The following is an 18,831-nucleotide window of genomic DNA, read 5'->3' as shown; positions in this document are numbered from 1 at the left end:
CGGCGGGAGTAGGGAGAGAGCGTAACACTTGTGCAGAGAACGATGGACCCCTGTGCTCACCCAGCATGCGCTTGCAGCAAAGAGGACCTCACTTTCAACAGTATATACCTGGAGAGTAAAAAGACTTTTTTTTCTCTTTAACTAAGTAACTGGGGTAAGAAAAACTACCAAAGGCATTTAAGAGATGACAGCTCACAGATGGCTATCTTGCTTTTCAGGCTGATTAAAGTATCCAGACTGCCCCACAGTATCTTCAGGTCAAGCAAATCCCCTTGGGCTATCAACGAAGCCGGCTTCCTTTGGCTCAGCTCTCTGTGAGGAAGGGAGTGATCAGTCACAGATCACCAGAACTAGAAGGAACCCGATCAAAGCCCCACCCTCCCACACCTAGGGCCAGAGCCAGAGGGTTACAGGAATCCTAGGAGGGCAGCAACAGAGCTGTACACTAAAGGCCGTGTCCTGCAGCTTCCGGACCAAAATGCTATCTGGTGACTCTAGATTCTTCTCTTCTGATTCGTTTAGGTAAAACTTGACATATTTGAAATTTGCATCTTAAATGTAAAGCCTGAACCCACCAAAACCCTCAGCATCTGCTGATTGCTTAATAAGCAGCTCTCTAGTGAAGAGATGAATTAGGATGCATCCATACAATAAAAATACCATGCTATAAAAGAATACTATGTTGTAAAAATGAATTAGCATCCCACGTAATGGTAAGTGTTCTTTACCTGTTGTTACGTGAAAGAGGCGACTGCAGAACAAACCTGTTTCTGTAAGTAATAACTACGTTATGTCCGCAAGTAATAACTACGAGTACGTCCGTTAGTAAAGGCACAGAAAAGATGGGGAAAATACACTCCAGTCCCTTGGCTGTCATTATCCTGGAGGACCAAGATGATGGAGGATCTCCAGTTCCCAGTCATTCATGATGTAAAACACGTAAAGAGCAAGTACTGCTATCATATACAAAAAGGTAAAGTTTCAAAGAGAGACAGTTACCTCTTTCTTGCGCTCTTTTGTAGTAACTAGAAAGCACGATCCTTCCTTTACACATTTCTCTAAGAAGGTGTTTTCTCCCCTCATCTTCATGATGGCAATTTCCCTTGGGAGCCAAGCCTCTCAGTTGTAGAGTCCTAAGAAGTATGGATGAAACCTTCACCTCTTCAGGGCAAGAGGAGTTAAATATGGTCCCTGCAGCACCGTGGGCTTCCCCAAATTAAGGCTTCCATCACATCAAAGGTACCCGTATGAGCACATACCAAGTGTGTCAGGACAATCCAGAGTCAAGCTGTGTATAAGCTAAGGGATGAATAAAGCCTAAAGATGATGCAAGTCATATTCTAAAGGATGGACAGGAGAAATGGTGTTTTTTAATAACAGCCAAGAAAGGAGTCACTGGAGAGGCAAAATTTGGAGGTACAGCTTGAATAAACAGCTTGATGGCCAAACGCTGCAAGGGGGTTGTCTACACTGGAGCATCCCCATGGGTGCACACCCCCCACCCCGATCCCAGCAGCAGTGACTACCTAGAAACGGCTCCAGGTGTGCCAAGACCTCAGCCTCCTCCTGCTCTGGCACACCAGAGTGGCAGTTGGACTGCCAAAGCCTCCTGGACCAGAGCCTCCAGCCTTAAGCATCCTTTGTCATTGACCTCAAGGTGCCCTCCACAGATGATCATTTTCATGTGAGCCATGACCTGGAAATGTGTTTCCCAAACACTAGGGGTCTCTGGGAAAGGACTCGAAGATAGCTGGGGGGGCAGACATGCCTAGTAAATTGTCAGCATCCTTTCACATCTTCGCCTAAGGTTTTAAATACCCGTTCCTATTATATCGTTTCTAATAGAGTGCCACACTCATAATGCTGTCACAGACTCTGGAAGTTTATTAAGAACTCAGGTCACTTAGGAACCACTTCGCGTCTTGCCAGCCTCCAACTCAAAGAAATCCGTCATTAAGAACCTCAGAAGTAAAAAAAAAAAAGAACCTCAGAAGTACATCTACCCAGGAAATGCAATTATATTTCCTTAATTTATTTATAATAACTTCTATTTCTATGATTTAATCAGCATGACCGCATCTTTCTTTTTGAATAGAATGGCAATTACAGTAAGTCCCCTACATACAAGTTGTGAACTTTCACGCATTCCCATGTCCAGTCGTGTAAGTTAGTTCACGTGTCTGGCATACATTGTCACGTGCGTGCATCCTCTACAAGTGGTTGTGCTTTTGAGTACTTTACTGTACAGTACTACATAGAGTACAGTAGTACAGTATCTTTATTTCAAACCCAGGATGTCATCTATGATGAGAAAAAAAAAAAAGCTACTACCCAGACATCACTGGATCGTTTTTTTTAAGAGGGTAGATAGAATTGAATGCAGCAAGGAACCAGAACCTGTGCCATCATCGTCAGGCGTGAAATTGCAGCTTGCCCTATCTCCTAATGCTGACAATCCTTCAGCTCTACCATCTCTCACCTCCTCCATTCAGTAACTCTTCTGGCCTGTTCACTCGATGCCAGCCCCTGGATGCCAGCTGTTGTACTGTACTTTTCAATGTACTGTAAGATTTAAAATGTTTATTTTAGTCCTCGTGTAGTAGTTCATACTACATAGTATGAGATTATTAATCTTCATATGGCTATCCATGTGGACCATGTTCTTTAGTGTGGAGAAAATTAAGAGAAAGTGTTTGCTGATGAATATTTGAACACTTGAGCTGTCTTGACTCTAAGCGAGAGGATACCCTCCCCTAACTGGTGTCTCTTACATCAAGAATAGGAAAGTTTTTGCTCTTGGTATTTTTTTCCTAATACAGCATATTTTTAAAAACTGGGTAGTTCTGCCCTTGATAAAGATGAAGAACCAGGGCTTCTAAAATGGGTCAAAAAGATCCCAAAGGAATAAGGATATATATTAAACTGTATATTCTAAAGATAGTACTTATTCCTGCCAATTTTAGTACTTTTAGGGAGAACTAAAATAAGACCTAATTTCTTGACAGCATCAAGAGAATGAATTTGTCAAAATTATATATAATTTCTCTGAGCTTGAAATACATGTATATCCAAGGAGAATGGTATCAAGTGCTTCTTCGGTTTTCACAAACGTTTTGCTACATCGTTCACAAAACCAGTCTGAAAATGCAACTACTGTTGCTTTTTCTTCAATAATTCTTTACTATCAACTCTCAAAATAAATGCTACTTAACTGATTACTTTTACCCAGGCGTGTTTGTCCCCTGGAAACTATGACTGACATATTTCTTCAGATATGTGGTTTCCTGTGCAATTCCTCAAAATAAAGCCTCTTTTCCACGGCTGAGAAAGGCCCACAAGTGAGTCTCTGCTCGGTAGCTGGGGAGACTTTTATTTTAAGGTTAAATTAGATCCTGCCACTCTCTTACTTCCCAACCTCCGATGGCTTCCCATCTTCCCCAGTGATGGAAGAAATTGTCACAGGTATGGGAAGTCATTCTGGCTTACACATGGTTTGGCTTGACCTTCATGCTAACTACAACAGCCTGTCTTCTGGTCTGTCAAACATGCATTGTACGTCTGATTTAACCACTAAAATCTGATTTAACCATTTAAAAATCAAAACGGAATAACTGTGGTTCAGGCATTCAAAATGGAGCCGGGTGGCCATCGTGGATGTGCTTTCAGACATGTTCCTGCTTCACTGAGACCTTGAATTCTCTGAGCTGTATCAGACTCAAGGATACCATCAGTCGTTCTTAAAACAATATCTGCTAGCAGCTGCCTAGGTTCTCAAGGTCTCCCCTTGTACCTGTGCAACCACTTCGGACCCCAACCAATCCGTATTTGACAAGCATCCTGACTTCTTTCCAGCTCCAATTATGATTCTTGATAAATGACTCACGTGACTAACTGTAACTTTGTGATTTTTGCCTATGTAAGCCTCCCCCATTTTGCAGTCAGGTGGAACACAGTTTAAGTACTTCTTAAATCTGTGTCTCTTGGGCTATAGTCCTCAGTTAGGCTCAAATAAAATTCTTTTCTATTCCTATTAAAAATATATATTATATATTTGTTTGCTTGTTTTTTATATATTATTTGTGTGAGAAGTATTATAAACCTATTACAGTACAGTACTATATAGCCGATTGTGTTAGTGGAGTACCTAGGCTAACTTTGTTGGACTTACAGACAAACTGGTCTTATGAATGTGCTCTCGGAAGGGAACTCGTTCATATGTAGGGGACTTACTGTACATGTATGTAACGATGCATTACATATGGACCTACTTGGGGACTGCCTGGTCTGCGGCCATATGGTATATACAGGGCTTATGTGATAACTATGCAGTCAAACCACAGAGCACATTGTTTCGTTTTGCACAAAGTTAACACAAACCTAGAAAAAGCCTTGTGTTTGCTGGGGGTTGAGAAGTTTCTTCAGTTATCAGAGGGGAGGCCTGAAGAGTTGAAGAGGAACACAGAAACGGAATGGGAAGAGAACCTCTGCCAGCACATAGATTTCCTATCACACTACGTGGAAAAAATAGTGTGTTTGTGTTTGATGCTTGCAAGGAAAGAAAGACACAGCTTGACACTGAAAAGCTTTCATTTATAATATGCGGAGCCATGTTTACATCTTGGGAGAAAGTTCACGCAGTGCAGTAACAAAACATTTTTTTAAAAAAATGCAACAAAGGTCACCAAGTAGCTCCAGACACCAAGCTGAGAGGCTGCAATAGGAAATGAAAAGTGATGGAATTTGCACCAGGGGATTTAGGACTGATCAGCTTAAGAAACAACACTCATGAGGAATGGACCACCTTTCTTGATCCACCTCAGCCCACTTCATCACTCTCCTGACTGCCCTCGAACCATCCAACTCAGAAGAGAAAGGCGATGCCAGGAGAGAAAAAGTAGGACCCGACAGAAGAAGTAGGAGACACCAGGCACCAACACAAGCTTCAGCTGTAAATTTCCCTGCCGAGGGGCATGGACCTGCAGTAACTGCACAAGACATGAGGACCCAGGCCCAATGGCCATAGAAGGAAGAAACAGGGACCATCTCTCCGTTGGCAAGGAATCAGGCGGCTCACCCCCTTCTGCTTTCTGCTCCTAGGTTTTCAACCTTGGCTGCATAATGGAATCGTGCAAGGAGCTTCAAAAATTTCCAGTGTCTGGCACCCACCTCCAGAGTTTAATGAAACTGGTCTAGGGTACCATCTGGACAATGGAATTTTTTTTTAAAGCTCACCAGGTGATTCCAAGCACAGTCTAGGCTGTAAAGCCATAGGCAGTGCTTTGCAAGTAGGAAGCAAAGAAGAGCCACGTGTGAGGAAGGAGTCCCGGAACGGTACAGTGATGATCAGGACAACGCTTCTCAGTTTAATGTGTGTAGGAAACACCTAGGGACCCTTGTTAAGATGCAGATTCTAATTCAGTAGGTCTGGGGTGGTGGGCCTCAGCATTTACAACAGTGATGTCTTGATGTAGGGAGTTAGAACAGATCACAGCCTCCATCATTTAGCCAGAGAAGGATCCCCCACAGAAGGGATCACTACAAACAACATTATGGTTTAATGTTTTTCCTTCTTCAGTGGTATTAACGGCACTTTAATTTCACTGGATAACTCAGGATCACCACGTGGACCGTGATGCCCATGGAAAGCAGCGTGTATGAAAACCGTCCCCTTTATCACATGGTCCCAGCGTGTGCTGGGCTTTTTTGGTGGGGGGATACGATGGGCTGAATTGTGTCCTCCCAAAACTTATACATTGAAGTCCTAAAACCAGTACCGGAGAATGTGATTATTTAGAGGTCAAAGCTTTAAATAGGCCAGAGTTAAAATGAGTTATGAGAATGGGCTCTAATGCTGTATGAAGCGGTATCCTTGTAAGAGGAAGAGATTAGGACACAGACAAGTAGAGAAGGAAGACCTTGTGAAGACACAGAGAGAAGACGGCCACCTGCAAGTCAAGGAGAGGCCTCCGAAGGGATCAACCCTGCCACCACACTGGTCCCAGACCTCTAGCCTCCAAAACTGCATGAAAGTCTCTTGTTTAAGCTTCCCAGTCTATGGTAGTTTGCCGAGGCGCTCCTGGCAAACTAACATGGGGCGGGGCGGGCGGTTGGTTCATGGGTCTACTTTTGATAACTTGTCCGACTTGTGTTTTTTACCAGCAGGACTGACATCCTTATTTCCAGCATCCTCCTTCCCTCGTCTAAACGTCTCTTTAATTTATGGCTGGCAGAAGGCGAGGTAACCACAGTTGTCAGGCTTTTCAGAGGAGCCTAGTGGTCAACAACAGGCTCTGGCGTCAGACGGTCTGGCGCCACCACACACCTGCTCTGGGACTTGAGAGAATTCACAGGCCAACAAGCTAGTTCCCGGCAGTGAGCCTTCACACACAGGGCCGTCAGAGGAAAGCACACGAGCCTGCGTTTCTCCGTGATCTTTGCTCTTGCGTTCAAAGTTCCCCCAGACTCACCACCCTTTTCCCTCCCCTCCTCTCACCCGTGTTCCAGGTAGAAAATGCAGCCCGATCAAGTGACCTCCAAGTAGATTTTATGCAGAGCCCCACACTGAACTTTCCCTATGTCCTCCCAGCTGATGGGCAGGAGTGATTTCCAGAAAACCGACATAATACTAAAGTCGATTTTTACAGAATTAAAATCCTTCAGCCAAACTTTCTCAGAGATAAAACCCCATTGATGTTACATTCTAGGTTCCTCTAACCTTTCAGAATCTGCCAGAATTAAATTCCAGTGCATTTTTTGGGCAATGACCTTGCCTCCAATGAACAGTCTCGTGGTCTTGCTGGGCTCCCAGGAAGCCAACCTCCACTCTGACCTGTAATTTTTCACCACAAAAGCCGTGAGTCATTTCACTATAGGAAAATTCCAGAGTGACACATGGACACGTTACCAAGAGCAATGCCAAGTGGAAGCAAAGAGAGGGGAGAGCTGGAGGGGCAAGTCACGGCCTGGCCTCCGCACTAGCTTTTAGACGGCCTCCGACCTCTGAGGGAGTGGTGCTGAACACACACAGGACGTTACAAAAATTGCATGTGTCCATCTGTCGACCTTTATAAGCTTAGTTAGCCTTCATTTAACCTCCGTTCAGCTGAGTCCGTTAAAATGGCTGTTACCAAGGTCAGAGGCTCCTACATGACTTTAATATCCACATCTTTTTCTCACCCGACTTCATCTCCATAGGATACTCCTTATCAAGTGTTTATACCTATAATTTTCTTCTTTGCTATACCCCAGGGCATTTCTTTATCTGCCTAATATGTCAAGTGGTGCATTCCAACATTTTCCTCCTTTCCCTTCTCCAAAATACCATTAGACTCTGCCTCTCTCTCCTCAGAGTATTTCAGTAGTTCGTTCCTTCTCCACTACTTTGTCCCCACCCTCAGTGTCGAAAGGTGTCACCCTAGGAGTCTCCGTGATCTTCATGGAATCAAAGAGCTGGCACTGTTAAAAAGGCAGTTCAGAGTTTAAGTTCAAAAGTTTAATTACTGATGTTGTGCACAGTGCAACTGAGCCAACCTATGATACTTTTTAGCCTCAAAAGGAAAAGTGAAATGTTGCAACACTGACTTAGGACACTCTTCATTGAAAATAACTGTTTCTCTAGATGTGTGTTCCTCAAATAAAATACCTACTCTCATTTGATTTTTGAATGTGAGGCCTTCCACTGTAGAAATTCAAAACTAACAAGTTTATGGAGAGTTGGCTTTGAGTCAAAGCATGTGACGATCACTATACAGGTTGGGAATTAAGGACATATGGAATTAAGGATGGTGGGCAACTAGCCAAGGCAATCCAAGGATTACTCAACTGGCAAAGGAAGGCCGGTCTGGGAACACACAGAAAAGCAGCAGTAAGTCAGCACTTAACTAGGTGCAGTAAAATCAGCTTCTTAAAAACATCCCGACAAGTTACATTCACTTAGAGAATCATTTAAGGGAAGATGACTGGAAATAAAGTTCCAGCTCAACAATAACTATGGTTGATTCCTTGAGATCAGGAAATCAAGTCACAATGAAAAGATGCTCAGGCCAGAGACCCAGATACAATAAGGCAATGCAAAGGCAAAGGCCCCAAAGAGGAAGCGGCCTAAATGTCCTCAAGGTTGCCCCCCCTTGAGGACTCAGACCTATGGATGAGGTCACATATGGATGGAGAACTCCACTGCCAGTCTTTAGTATTAAGATAGCACTTTAGAAGTTAGCAAACTTTCCCTGGAGAGGGCCAGACAGTAAATATCTGAGGTTTGGGGGCCAAGTAAGGTCTGTTGCACAGTTTAACCCTTTAAACAAGGTAAAAAGCATTCTTAGATCATAGGTTGTATAAAGACATGCCACCTGCCCTACTTGGCCAATCCCTGCTTTATACCAAACTTCCCGAGCCAGATTCCAGTGAAGAGGGCCCTCCCAGCTTCCTACCAGTTCTCTGCACCAGCAGCCACTGGGCTGACAGCTGCTCCTACTGTTCCCAGAGGACTAAGGATGGGGGCCTCACACCAGCACGGGCAAATATCAGAGAACACCCCAGAGTAGTGGCCAAGGAGTGGAAAGGTTGAGAATGGATAAGGCTAGAATGGACATGGTCCAAGTTTCTGAAGTCATGAAAGGCATGGAAAGATGACCTAGCTCACGTCCTAACACAGCGAACAAGGAGGCAATATAGTTGTTCTTCCAAGCTCTCACACCTACTTTTGACTCTCAGGAATCATACCTAGAAGCTAGAAAGATGTACTTTGCTTGACTGGGATTAAACATGTAGCGGTAACACCACTCCGCCCCCTGTACAGGTACTTCAGGATGTAAACAAGTTGTCCATAAAGTTCAGATGCATTTATGAACACAGACCTGTAATGGGTTATTAGAGTCGAGGAATGTAGGAGGGGCACGCCTTCTCTTAACACTCTGCTTAAAGTTACTGTTGGCAAACATGGGGCAACCTAGGCTGAGGCGAACCGGGTCCGCACGAGGTATCTGTTCCTAGTTGGCCCATTCTGATGCTGTCTCACAGGACACACTGCCAGAGAATTGGCCTTCTCTTTGGAATGCTTTCACATTCCAATAATTCTTAGAAGGGACTTGTGGCACATGTTAGTAGTTCCCTTCCTGCTAGCAGAAGAAAAACACATTAGTTACCACCGTCCCCGGGTTCTCGTGTCCCTGCCTGGAGCCGTAGGGTTTTCTTTTGCTGAAAGGATACAGCTGGGCCACAGGAAATTAAGCTTAGTCCCCCCAAATGTGACATCGGATGTGTGCCAAAGATAATCATCTAACAAACGTCCCCAAGGACATCCTTGGCTCGAAATTCCTTTACTGAAAAATAAATTTTAAAATCCATGCACTCCATGAGGGCAGAGGTTTGGGGGTTTTTCCTGACTTATTCACATATGTATTCTGGGTGCCTAGAATGTGCTCGGCACATAGCAAGCTCTGAATAAGGAATGCAGTCGCTGGTAAAACTTTGAAATTGGTAAATGGCTTTTATGGAAAAGAACCTGGCTTGGCAGAAGAGAAGCTGCAGGTGTTACAGCTGATTACCTTTTCACCCCCCAAATAAAAAGCAATAAGCTGAGACAGAATGGAGACCTTCGTTCTCTGGAGAGTCAGCAATGCCCCGAATCAGGCAGACCCTCTAGCGCACAGAAGCAGCGAGGATCCCACTGCACGTGAAGGTAGTAAGTTTGCGGAAGCTGAACCACTGAACTTAAACTACCGATTGGAATGCAAACTACCATCTGAGAAAATAGGGTATTCTAGAAAAAAGAGCATATTTGCTTTTTCCGGGTGCACCCACCCCACAGCTTCACTTAGAAAAGACGAAGGGAAGTGAATGTAGCAAGTCAGGCATCAATAACTTTGGGGACAATGAGTAGCAACTGGACCCGGTCTCAAAGGACACCAGTGAAAGCATGGCCTTTTGTGGCCAGTTCAATTGTTAGCTGTTTCCTACCCCTTTGTCTTGTTCCCTAGAGTATGAGTGAAAAGTGAGAGAGAACCTTGCCTGGGCCAACATCCTCCACCCTCCCCTCTCTCCTGACACCTGCTCAAGCTAAAGAAGAGGGTGTGGGTAGGGAGCGAGATCCCCTTTAAAACTGTGATCACCACCACTTCAAAGCCAGTGTCCACAGGGCAATCAACACACTGGGCAGGACTGCCCACATCCTCTTCAGGTACTATTTAAAGTAACAAGTCCATGGAATGAGCTATATAACTGCCAGAATCAGCACCTGTAACACATTAGCAATTAAAGTTTAACAGGACAAGGTGGGAACTAATGCAAACAATGGCAGCAGCTCAGAGGTGCAAGTAATCTGGAGCAGAAAGAAACTCAGCTAAAAAAGCAGGCATACTCGGAGAGCAACAGAAGTTCTGGAAGACCTAAAAGATTTCGGTCAAATCTCCTTGTTTACTTGCAACATTAACACTCATCCACCGAATCCTGTGTACATGACAACGTGTATGGACCCTGTCCAGGCACGGGACTAGCCTCTGAGGCTACAGTCATGGATGAGAGGACAGAGGAACCAGGCACTCAGCAGCTAACCATCCAGTGGGAGAGAGGGTCTAACAGGGAAACATGAGGCTGCCTCCAACTTATCCGTGATTCAGGCAGTTTTGCACGAAGCCACCCCCACCCGTCCCCTGCTCTGTTCTTCACGACATTTGGACTACTTCCTCCTTATGGTCAGAATATGGACAGCAGACATGAAGATACAAATGCTTTCTTAAAGGGGGCCCACAAGCCCTGAATAAGCCAACAGTGATTCAGAGCTGCCCTCAGAGTGGGTCCTAAGCTATGCTGGCCACAGAACGGGGAGGGAGAAGGGAGGAACCAGAACTGGGCCGAGGACCTAATCGCTACTCTTGTCTCTGCCAATAAGACCCTTCATGACCCTGGACAAGGGGCAAATCTCTAAGAGCCTCTAAAATGGGGTAACTATGCCTTCTGCCTGCTTTTATAGTTACGTGAACAGAGGACATCGTGTAGTCAGGTAGGAGGCAGGAAGCAAAAGTTATCTTTTGTACTGATAATTTTCCCAAGGCGCTAGATTTCTGGGCCAGCCTACATTTGGAGAGGCAACTAAAAACAGCCAACGTGCGACTGCTATAAACACCCTCAGGGTTTCTGGCTAGGGTCTGAATTTGCTCTTTCAAAAATGTCTACTGTAAAGCTCAAAACTCAACAGATGTCTACTGAGCACCCAGCTTGTGCACTCACCACGCCAGACTTGGGGATACGCAGCAGCGAGCCCGAGAGGCAGCGTTCACTGAGCGCTTCCTATGTACATCAACTCATTTCATCTTCACTGTAACCCTCTAACTGCAGTATTAACGTGATCCTCCTTTACTTAAAGGAGAGCACTAGAGCACACAGATTGAGAAATGTTCAAGGTCACAGAAGCAGTAGAGCTGGAATTCAAACTGGGGAAGAGAGTTTCTACTATGCCTGTTTTGACATCAAAGCCCTGTGTAGGGAGACTCAGGGACCTGCCAGATAGCACATTCTCCAGCCCTTCCTCCAATGGAGACTTAGCTAAAGTCCGGGGCTCTCCCTCTGGTGGTGCTGCTCTAAATTAAGCGACCTTCTTGCTCTCCAATTTCCAAGTAAACACATTTGCAGAAATATGTTAACTTCCACATTTTAATTAAATAATGCAACAGTGTTGCCAAATCCTAAGTGGGAGTTTTTGCATCCCCATGTCATTATTTCCCATGGGAACATGACCCTCAGGAGACAGCACCGATGGGACAAATACAGCTGAGGGCCTCTACTTGTAGGTCTGTGAACCACAAAGCTGAAGATCATAGCTAATGCAACAAACACCAAACATTCTGTTAAAGAACCACATTGAGAGACAATCAAGTCTTCTCTTGCCCATAAAGCCATTCCTAGCTGCTTCTAATCTCTTCCCCATCACATAGTATAAACTACACAATTTTGAACTCAATCATGTATATCATATACTGGTTACAGTCGTAGAGGCCTTGGTCTAAAAATCAAGTCTGTAAAACTTGACCAGGGACTACGCTCAAGCATTTTCTAGGATTATGTTAAGCTCATAATAGATGCTCAAGTCCTTAATTGATTAATGGATCCAAAGAGTTAATTAGCATGTTTATTGGACACAGACTCACTCAATACAAGTTGATTTCTTGATGTTTCCTACACTCATTTTCTTATTTTTAAAAAGACTTTAACATCATTTTCTTGATATGGGACCCCCATAAAGAAAAGGTAAACACAAACCTTTTGTTCAAAAACTATGTCGTCTGGGAAAGGAGGAAAAAAGTTAACTTGTAGGAAGAACTTTAATAGCCACAAGAGGGGTAAATGCCATGATAACTTTATGGGCTTGCTTTGGCTAGGATAAATTTAGAGTCTAGATAAATCACACACACTCTGAAATCTTAACTACTGGTAAAAGAATACGCTCCATGTCAGAGTGTAACACTGAGCAAACATGCCCTCTAAGCTTAAGCTGCCAAAGGCGTTCGCTCAGTGTTTCATCAGCTTTGGGGACTTGGCTCAATGCACACTGGGGTAGAGTCCCTAGAGACAGACCCTGTGATTACGATGAAATCCTACAAGGAAGGAAAGCTATACATGTAGGAACCCAACGTCGTGTATAACATGGTAATGTAAGCTCAACTGTTTGAGACAGATCAAGAGCAATCGTTACTCAGAAAACACTGTGGTCACGGTGGCTGCTGGAGTTATCTGCTTCTTTTGAGTTTATAGCCTCTAAATGGATAGTTTTCTTCCTTACTTAGATGCCAGATTTGGAAAGTTCAGCCACATCTGTAGACACCACCGGGATGACGAAAGGGCCCAGACTTTGAAGTCAGACAAACCTGGGTCTGAACCTCGACTCTCCCGTGTATTAACTTTGTGACCCTGGGCAAGTGGACTTAATCCGAGCTTCGGTTCTCTCTGTAAAACTGAGGCAACACACATGCTACAGAGTGGCTTTGAGGATTATAGCTGTATGTACGTAAAGTGCATAGGACAGTGGTGAATATATAGTAAATCCTCCAACTGTCATTTAATATAAGGCTTAAGTGGAAAGGCGTTGCTTACGTAAAACCACGGAAAACAGAAGTGTACGAGCGTGGTGGGGTCCAGGACAGAGTATTCGGACCCCATCTCTTTTCCATATCACCTTAGTCTCCATATGACTTTCAGGAATAATGGCAAATCAGATGTTACATCTACCATACCTCCATGTCAATGGTTTTTGGAAAGCCAGTGTTAAAAGACCACCTTCTAAATTCAGGAGTGACTTCCGGTATGCATTCTCTTCTGCAAAAAGCCATTCACCAGAGACATCTGCTAAGAGTGGGATTCTAGGCAGTCAGAAAGCATTCCCAGAACAGTAGTAGTTCTGCTACGTTACTTTCACTTTAATTAAGGGTCATCCAACAGTCCATGAGTCCAATTTCCTGGAAGGCTGGCTCTTTGTCTGATTTTATGTTACTGTGGTAGAAGGGCTAACTCATCTGCAGGGGCCTCTGAGTTCCTGAGGATCTGTCCAAACAGGTCTGCACCATGACTCGGGTGAGGACACGGGTTTCTAGAGCAGCGCTTCAAGCCTTAATGCATATCTCGTTAACATGCAAGTTCTGATTGAGGAGTTCTGGGCAGGGGCCCGAGACAATACAAGCTCCCAGAAGATGCCTGTGCCAGTTTCCAGACCACACCGGGAGTAGCAAGGGTCTACAGGGCCAGAACAATTAGAATTCACAAACCAAAGAGCACACAGCATTCCTCCATTCTTGGGGCTCAAAAGGGGGGCAGCAACTGCCAACTGACTGTCTCTAGGAAGGTACTAAGCTATGGCAATTGTATAAAACCAATGAAGTGCACATAGAACTCTTAAAGGAAAACCAAAGAAACAATATTCACATGGACCATTACCATTTTCTTCAGCTGAAAACACCCTCCCATTCCTCTAAGCTCCTTTCTCCTAGAAATAAGATATCCTTTTTGTTAGCTCTCATAAGCTGTTTCTTTGAGTGGCTGTTAATGAAAACATATCAAGACACTGCTCACGTCTCCTACAGAGGCTTAGTGCAGAAAAACACCACACTGTTTTTAAATTCTGTTAACAGCGTAACAAGTAACAGCGTAACGAATGAAATCAGCTTAGAACACTAATCAGGCACCAATGGTTTCTGAAAATCGGACATGCATTCTGTAACTGTCACTGACTTATGTGCAGTCTGACCTTCAGGGACCAAATAAATGAGCAAACCATCTCAGGGACACGTTCCATGTTAGATTAGAGGTTTTAGGCTGCGGTGACAAGGGAAAAAATGTGTCCTAAGAAATACTGTGGATGAAACACAGGGCTGGCACCAGGCAGAGTCCTGGAGCCAGCACCCCCAGGTCAGGTCTCCAGATGGGCGACCTTGCTTACGCAGTTAACCCCTCCAAGTCTTCACCTGCCAACTGACCCATACTCCCTCTTCCCCACTAACTCACATGTCTCGTTCAGTGTCACCACCCACTTCCCAGAGAAGGCGCCCTTCCCAAGGCTAAGACTTGACTGTTGCTTCACTTAAGCAGCATGGTACGTGATGTAACTGATGGTGCCTTTGTACCCCTAAACTGACCAGCCCTGTAACCACTTACACCTGAACCCTTGAGCACATGCAATTTTTTTTTTTTTTTTTTTTTTTTTTTTTTTTTACAGCTCAAAGGATTCATCTGCTACCACATCGTTAGTGCAACTTCCTTCTCTTTCAAGTTCACTTTTGAGGATTGCTGTGTTATCTTGTACTACCCAATATTTAGCCTGGCACCCCAAACAGTGCACGATTCCCAGAGACAGAGATGGAGTCTGGTGGAGTGTCTGATCCCTGTACCTCGCACAGAACCTTTAAAAAGCAGGCAACTCATAAGCGCTTATGGTGGGTGCCTCCTTCCACTGAGGGCACTGGCACAGAAGCCTATGGTGACAAGTCAACCCTCACCTCCAGAAAATTGCAAGCAGGGAACAGTGATTCACCTTGTTGAGAATCAGAACCACCTGGGAGCATTTTTCATACTATAGATTCCCTAGCCCTATTCATGCTTAGCTTTAACAAGCACCCAGGCTCTGTGAACTGAATTTTCAGAAGACTGATCCTCTTCTTGTGGCTCAACCATCCTGACGCTTTTTGCTTTCACTTAACCCTATCGACGGCCCGCATTCTGCCCCCATCCTCCTGCCCACAGAGGCCGTGACAGTATCACACTCTGTCCTGGCAGAAGGTCAAAAGATAGCCAAGGACCAAGTATTTCCTGGTTGTATGCCTTTATGTTTTCAAAACAAAACGCAAAACCAACCATTCACCTTTGCTATGCCGCACTGTTTACACCCACAATCCGATCCGCTTTATGAAACTTTCAACATTTTCTCCAACCATCACGCAAGTATTCGAGGGAGCAGTAAACCACCTCCCTCAGGTTCTTAGAGCACGAACTCTAGGTGCCGACACTCAGTTGCCCATCGTTGCTCCGGCGCAGAAACCACACGCAAAAGAAAAGAAAGCGTCTGCACCAAGGAGCACTCACCCAGCACCCACCACCGTGGCCCCGGCCCCCGAGCGGATCTCCAAGCCCCTCCTGCGCGGCGCCGCCTCCCCAGCCAGCCCGGGCGCGCACGGACAGACTCGGCGGAGCCCCGAGACTTACCTGAAGCACGTAGTGAGCTCGCCCGAAGGCTTCAGACACGGGTACGTGGTCGTGGCGATTTTGTTTTCCGAGCAGATTTCTCTGTGGAAAAAGTTGGAGGAACTTAGTTGGTTCTCCGCTGGAGAGCGAAGGGCAGCGCGCTCTGGGAATCCGCGTCCCGCGCGCCGACCAGGCGCTGGTTTCCCTAACGCGGACGCGGAGCGGACTCCAGGGTCAGGGGCGGGCCCGGTGAGGGGCCAACGCAGGGACCCCAGGCCCAAGCGAAAGAAAAGGTGAAGAAGCGGGGCACTGAAGGGCGGCAGGAATGCGGCGCGCGGGTATCTCGGTGCCCCGACCCACAGATGGGGGAGCCAGGGCTAAGGGCGCGGAGGGTCTCACCCGGGAGCAGAGTTTAACGTAGGCCAGAACAGTTGAGCGCCCGGGGAGCGAGGGCGTGAGGGTCACCGCTGTGGGGGGAAGGGGCACCGCCTGCACCCCAAAAGCCGGGGCGCACCAAGCAGGGACCGGCAGCGCTTACCTGTCGCCGTCCTCGGGCTCCTCTCGGTAGCTCCACGTGTGTCCCAGCGCCAGGAGCAGCAGAAGCGGACCCAGGCCCTTGCCCAGCTGCCCCCTCGCCGCTCCTCCCCGGCTCGGAGGCGGCGGCACCATCAGGGAAGCTCCCGGCTTCTTCCCGGCGCCGCAGCTCTCTCCCCGCCCTGCGCCCGGCTCCTCCGCGCCCGCCGCCACCTTCCCTCTTCCCGGCAGGGGGCGCCCGAGGGCGGGGGCGTTTGCGCCACCTGCGCGAGGCACGGGGGTTGGTGGCGCCGTGGTGTTGAGGGGGATTAGGCTATGGGTTGGGGTGCAGAGTACCAGCTCCGAAGAGAGGCTGGGAAATGGGGCGCCGGCGGTGCCTAGCCGGCGCGACGGTCGCGGGGTCCAGGCCGTCTCGCTCGGGAGGTTCACGCCGGAGAGACGAACTCGCTCCACGCGGTTTGGGGCGGCGCCCTCGCCGCCTGCCTCTTCCTCCGCCGGGCGCCGCGCGCAGGGTGCGGAAAGCAGGCGGCCGCTTGCATTTTACCCCAGGGTCGCACGCCCGGGAGGAGGAGCCGATTCTCACCCCGGGAAAAGGGAGGGGGAGCAGAGGGGTTAATAAGCTTCCTTCCTGTTGTCAGTTGCTTTCCAAGGACCCGGGTCAGGCTAATGTTTGGCTTCTCCCCTCGAGCGCCTACACTGTCCTTTCCCGCTACCTCGGTTCTCCTTAGCAGAATAAGGGAGGAAGGAGGAGGTGAAGGCGCCAGCGGCTCTCCCAAACTGCCTTCTCTGAAACCTGAAATTGCACCATTTCTAGAGCGTGGTCTGTCTTCATTAAAGCCCCTTAGTCCTCCGGTCGAACAAGCAACAAGCTCTCAACAGCTCTTTCCGAGGGGGCTTTTAAATCCTCTTGCCCTGAGCAGCTTTAATGCTGCTTCAAAACCACGCACACACGTGAGAGCTGGAAACTCCTGGAAGATCAGGTGAGACACGGAAGGGGGCCGTTAATCAGCGCCTGCCCCCTGCTAGTTAATGCGGGGTTGTTAACGGGTATCCTGAAAACCCCGGCTGCGGGGCGGTACGGTAAATCAGCTCATCTGGTGGTGACCCAATTGTAACTCATATATATACGCCTTCACCTTCACACTTGGTTGCACGTTAGGCGTTTCTGTGCCTGTTAAAGAGAAGCTCGTGACATAAACGTGCCCCGCTGAGAAAGCTAGTGGTTGTGGCCCAGAAATAAGTTGCAAGAGCAGGGGGTTGCACGAGGAGGTGAAAAGGTAGCTTGTTCACAAGTTACCGGTGTACTAATTGGTTAGGTGAGCAGGTGTTTTGATTCAAAATATTCTGGGCAACTGAGAATGACCGTGCATATCACATACATCTTGACATTTTAAAATAGCAGTGGTATCCTTATTTCTCTGTAGATTGCTTTTAAATTTTCCAAAGGTTTTTCACATTTACGATTTTATTTGATACCATATCCCTTGAAACTAGGAGTCCAACTTCAGTGAGGTGGGTTTGTTTCCTACAAAACTTAGACATGGCAGAGCATAAAACACACTTGATATTGAAATACGGTGCTACACACAAGAGAAGTGAATTTTCACGTGGTAGTTCAGGAGACACTTCAGAAGCTTGCCAAACCTGCCTGTGACCATCATACAGTCAGGAAAAAAAACAACAAATAAACCTGGATTCAAACCCAGGCTGTGTGGCTTCCTTGGTCTGTGACCTTGAGCAAGTTACGTGACCTTGTGCAAGTTACCTAACCTTTCTGAAACTCAGTTTCCTCATCTGTAAACTGGAGAAAACTCCCTGAGTGTTTAAGAGTAATAAATGAGGTAATGCATATGATGTTTTCACAGTGCCTGGCGTATATTGAGCACTCAGTAGACGTTAACTGTTACCACTTTTAACCTAAATGATTATATTGCACAGGATTTTCAGTTTTAACTTTCCAGCTTTCTGCTTTCTAGATAGTTTATTTCACAGCAGTTGTTTGGGTTCCTAAAGAGATACCTCTCTAAGCATTTGAAAAATAAACCCATGGTGGAGATTATAAAAATTGTATCACTTTAAGATTGTGCCAAAAAAAGGTTTAGTCTCCGTCTTGCAGAGAAAAGGCCATTCTGTAGAAGGTTCTATTTCTTTTTCTTTTTTTTTTTTTTTTTCTTTTTTTGGCCAAGTCATGCAGCTTGTGGGAATCTTAGTTCCCAGACCAGGGATAGAACCCACGCCCCCTGCAGTGGAAGCTTGGAAGCCTAACCCCTGACTGGACCACCCACGAGGGGAAGTCCCTAGGAGGTTCTATTTTTATTTTCTTACCTATTACTCTATTTTGATATCTGGCTATCTTTTTTTCTCCTCTTTACTCAATTTTGCTTTTCTACTGTTGTATTATGGGTCTTAGTTCTACAAGTAGGAGAGAATGGTATAGGAGATTTGTTATCGGCTTCCTTAAATAGTTAATAAGCCACATATGGGGATATGGAGCTTTACGGAGAAAGTAATTCAGGCTGCAAATGATAAAAGCAAAATCATGTCTGTTATGCACAGCTGTGTGGCGGAAAATTGGGGACTGAGCTGACTTTGAGGCCTCCTTATTTTCAGCCCCTCCACTGAGCACAGATGAGA

General features: G+C 46.2%; 1 protein-coding gene across 2 annotated transcripts in view; it reads right to left on the bottom strand.

Annotated features, from left to right (window-relative positions):
* CCBE1 (collagen and calcium binding EGF domains 1) overlaps window positions 1-17,266 on the bottom strand; it is a 241,474-nt gene extending 224,208 nt beyond the window's left edge. For both annotated transcript variants that reach the window (XR_014233834.1, XM_082352993.1), the window contains exons 1-2: window positions 16,202-17,266; window positions 15,685-15,765 (exon numbers count right to left, since the gene is read on the bottom strand). Coding sequence is in view for 1 of the 2 variants with exons in the window: in XM_082352993.1 (XP_082209119.1) it covers window positions 15,685-15,765; window positions 16,202-16,332 (212 nt within the window). In the remaining variant the exon portion in view is untranslated. The remainder of the gene's footprint in view (window positions 1-15,684; window positions 15,766-16,201) is intronic.
* Window positions 17,267-18,831: the final 1,565 nt, after the last annotated feature.

The sequence above is a fragment of the Balaenoptera borealis genome, assembly GCF_965194805.1.
Source record: "Balaenoptera borealis genome assembly, chromosome: 14".
NCBI classification, from domain to species: Eukaryota; Metazoa; Chordata; class Mammalia; order Artiodactyla; family Balaenopteridae; genus Balaenoptera; species Balaenoptera borealis.
The sequence above is the reverse complement of the archived record's forward strand: the minus strand, read 5'-3'. Positions and strand labels throughout refer to the sequence as shown.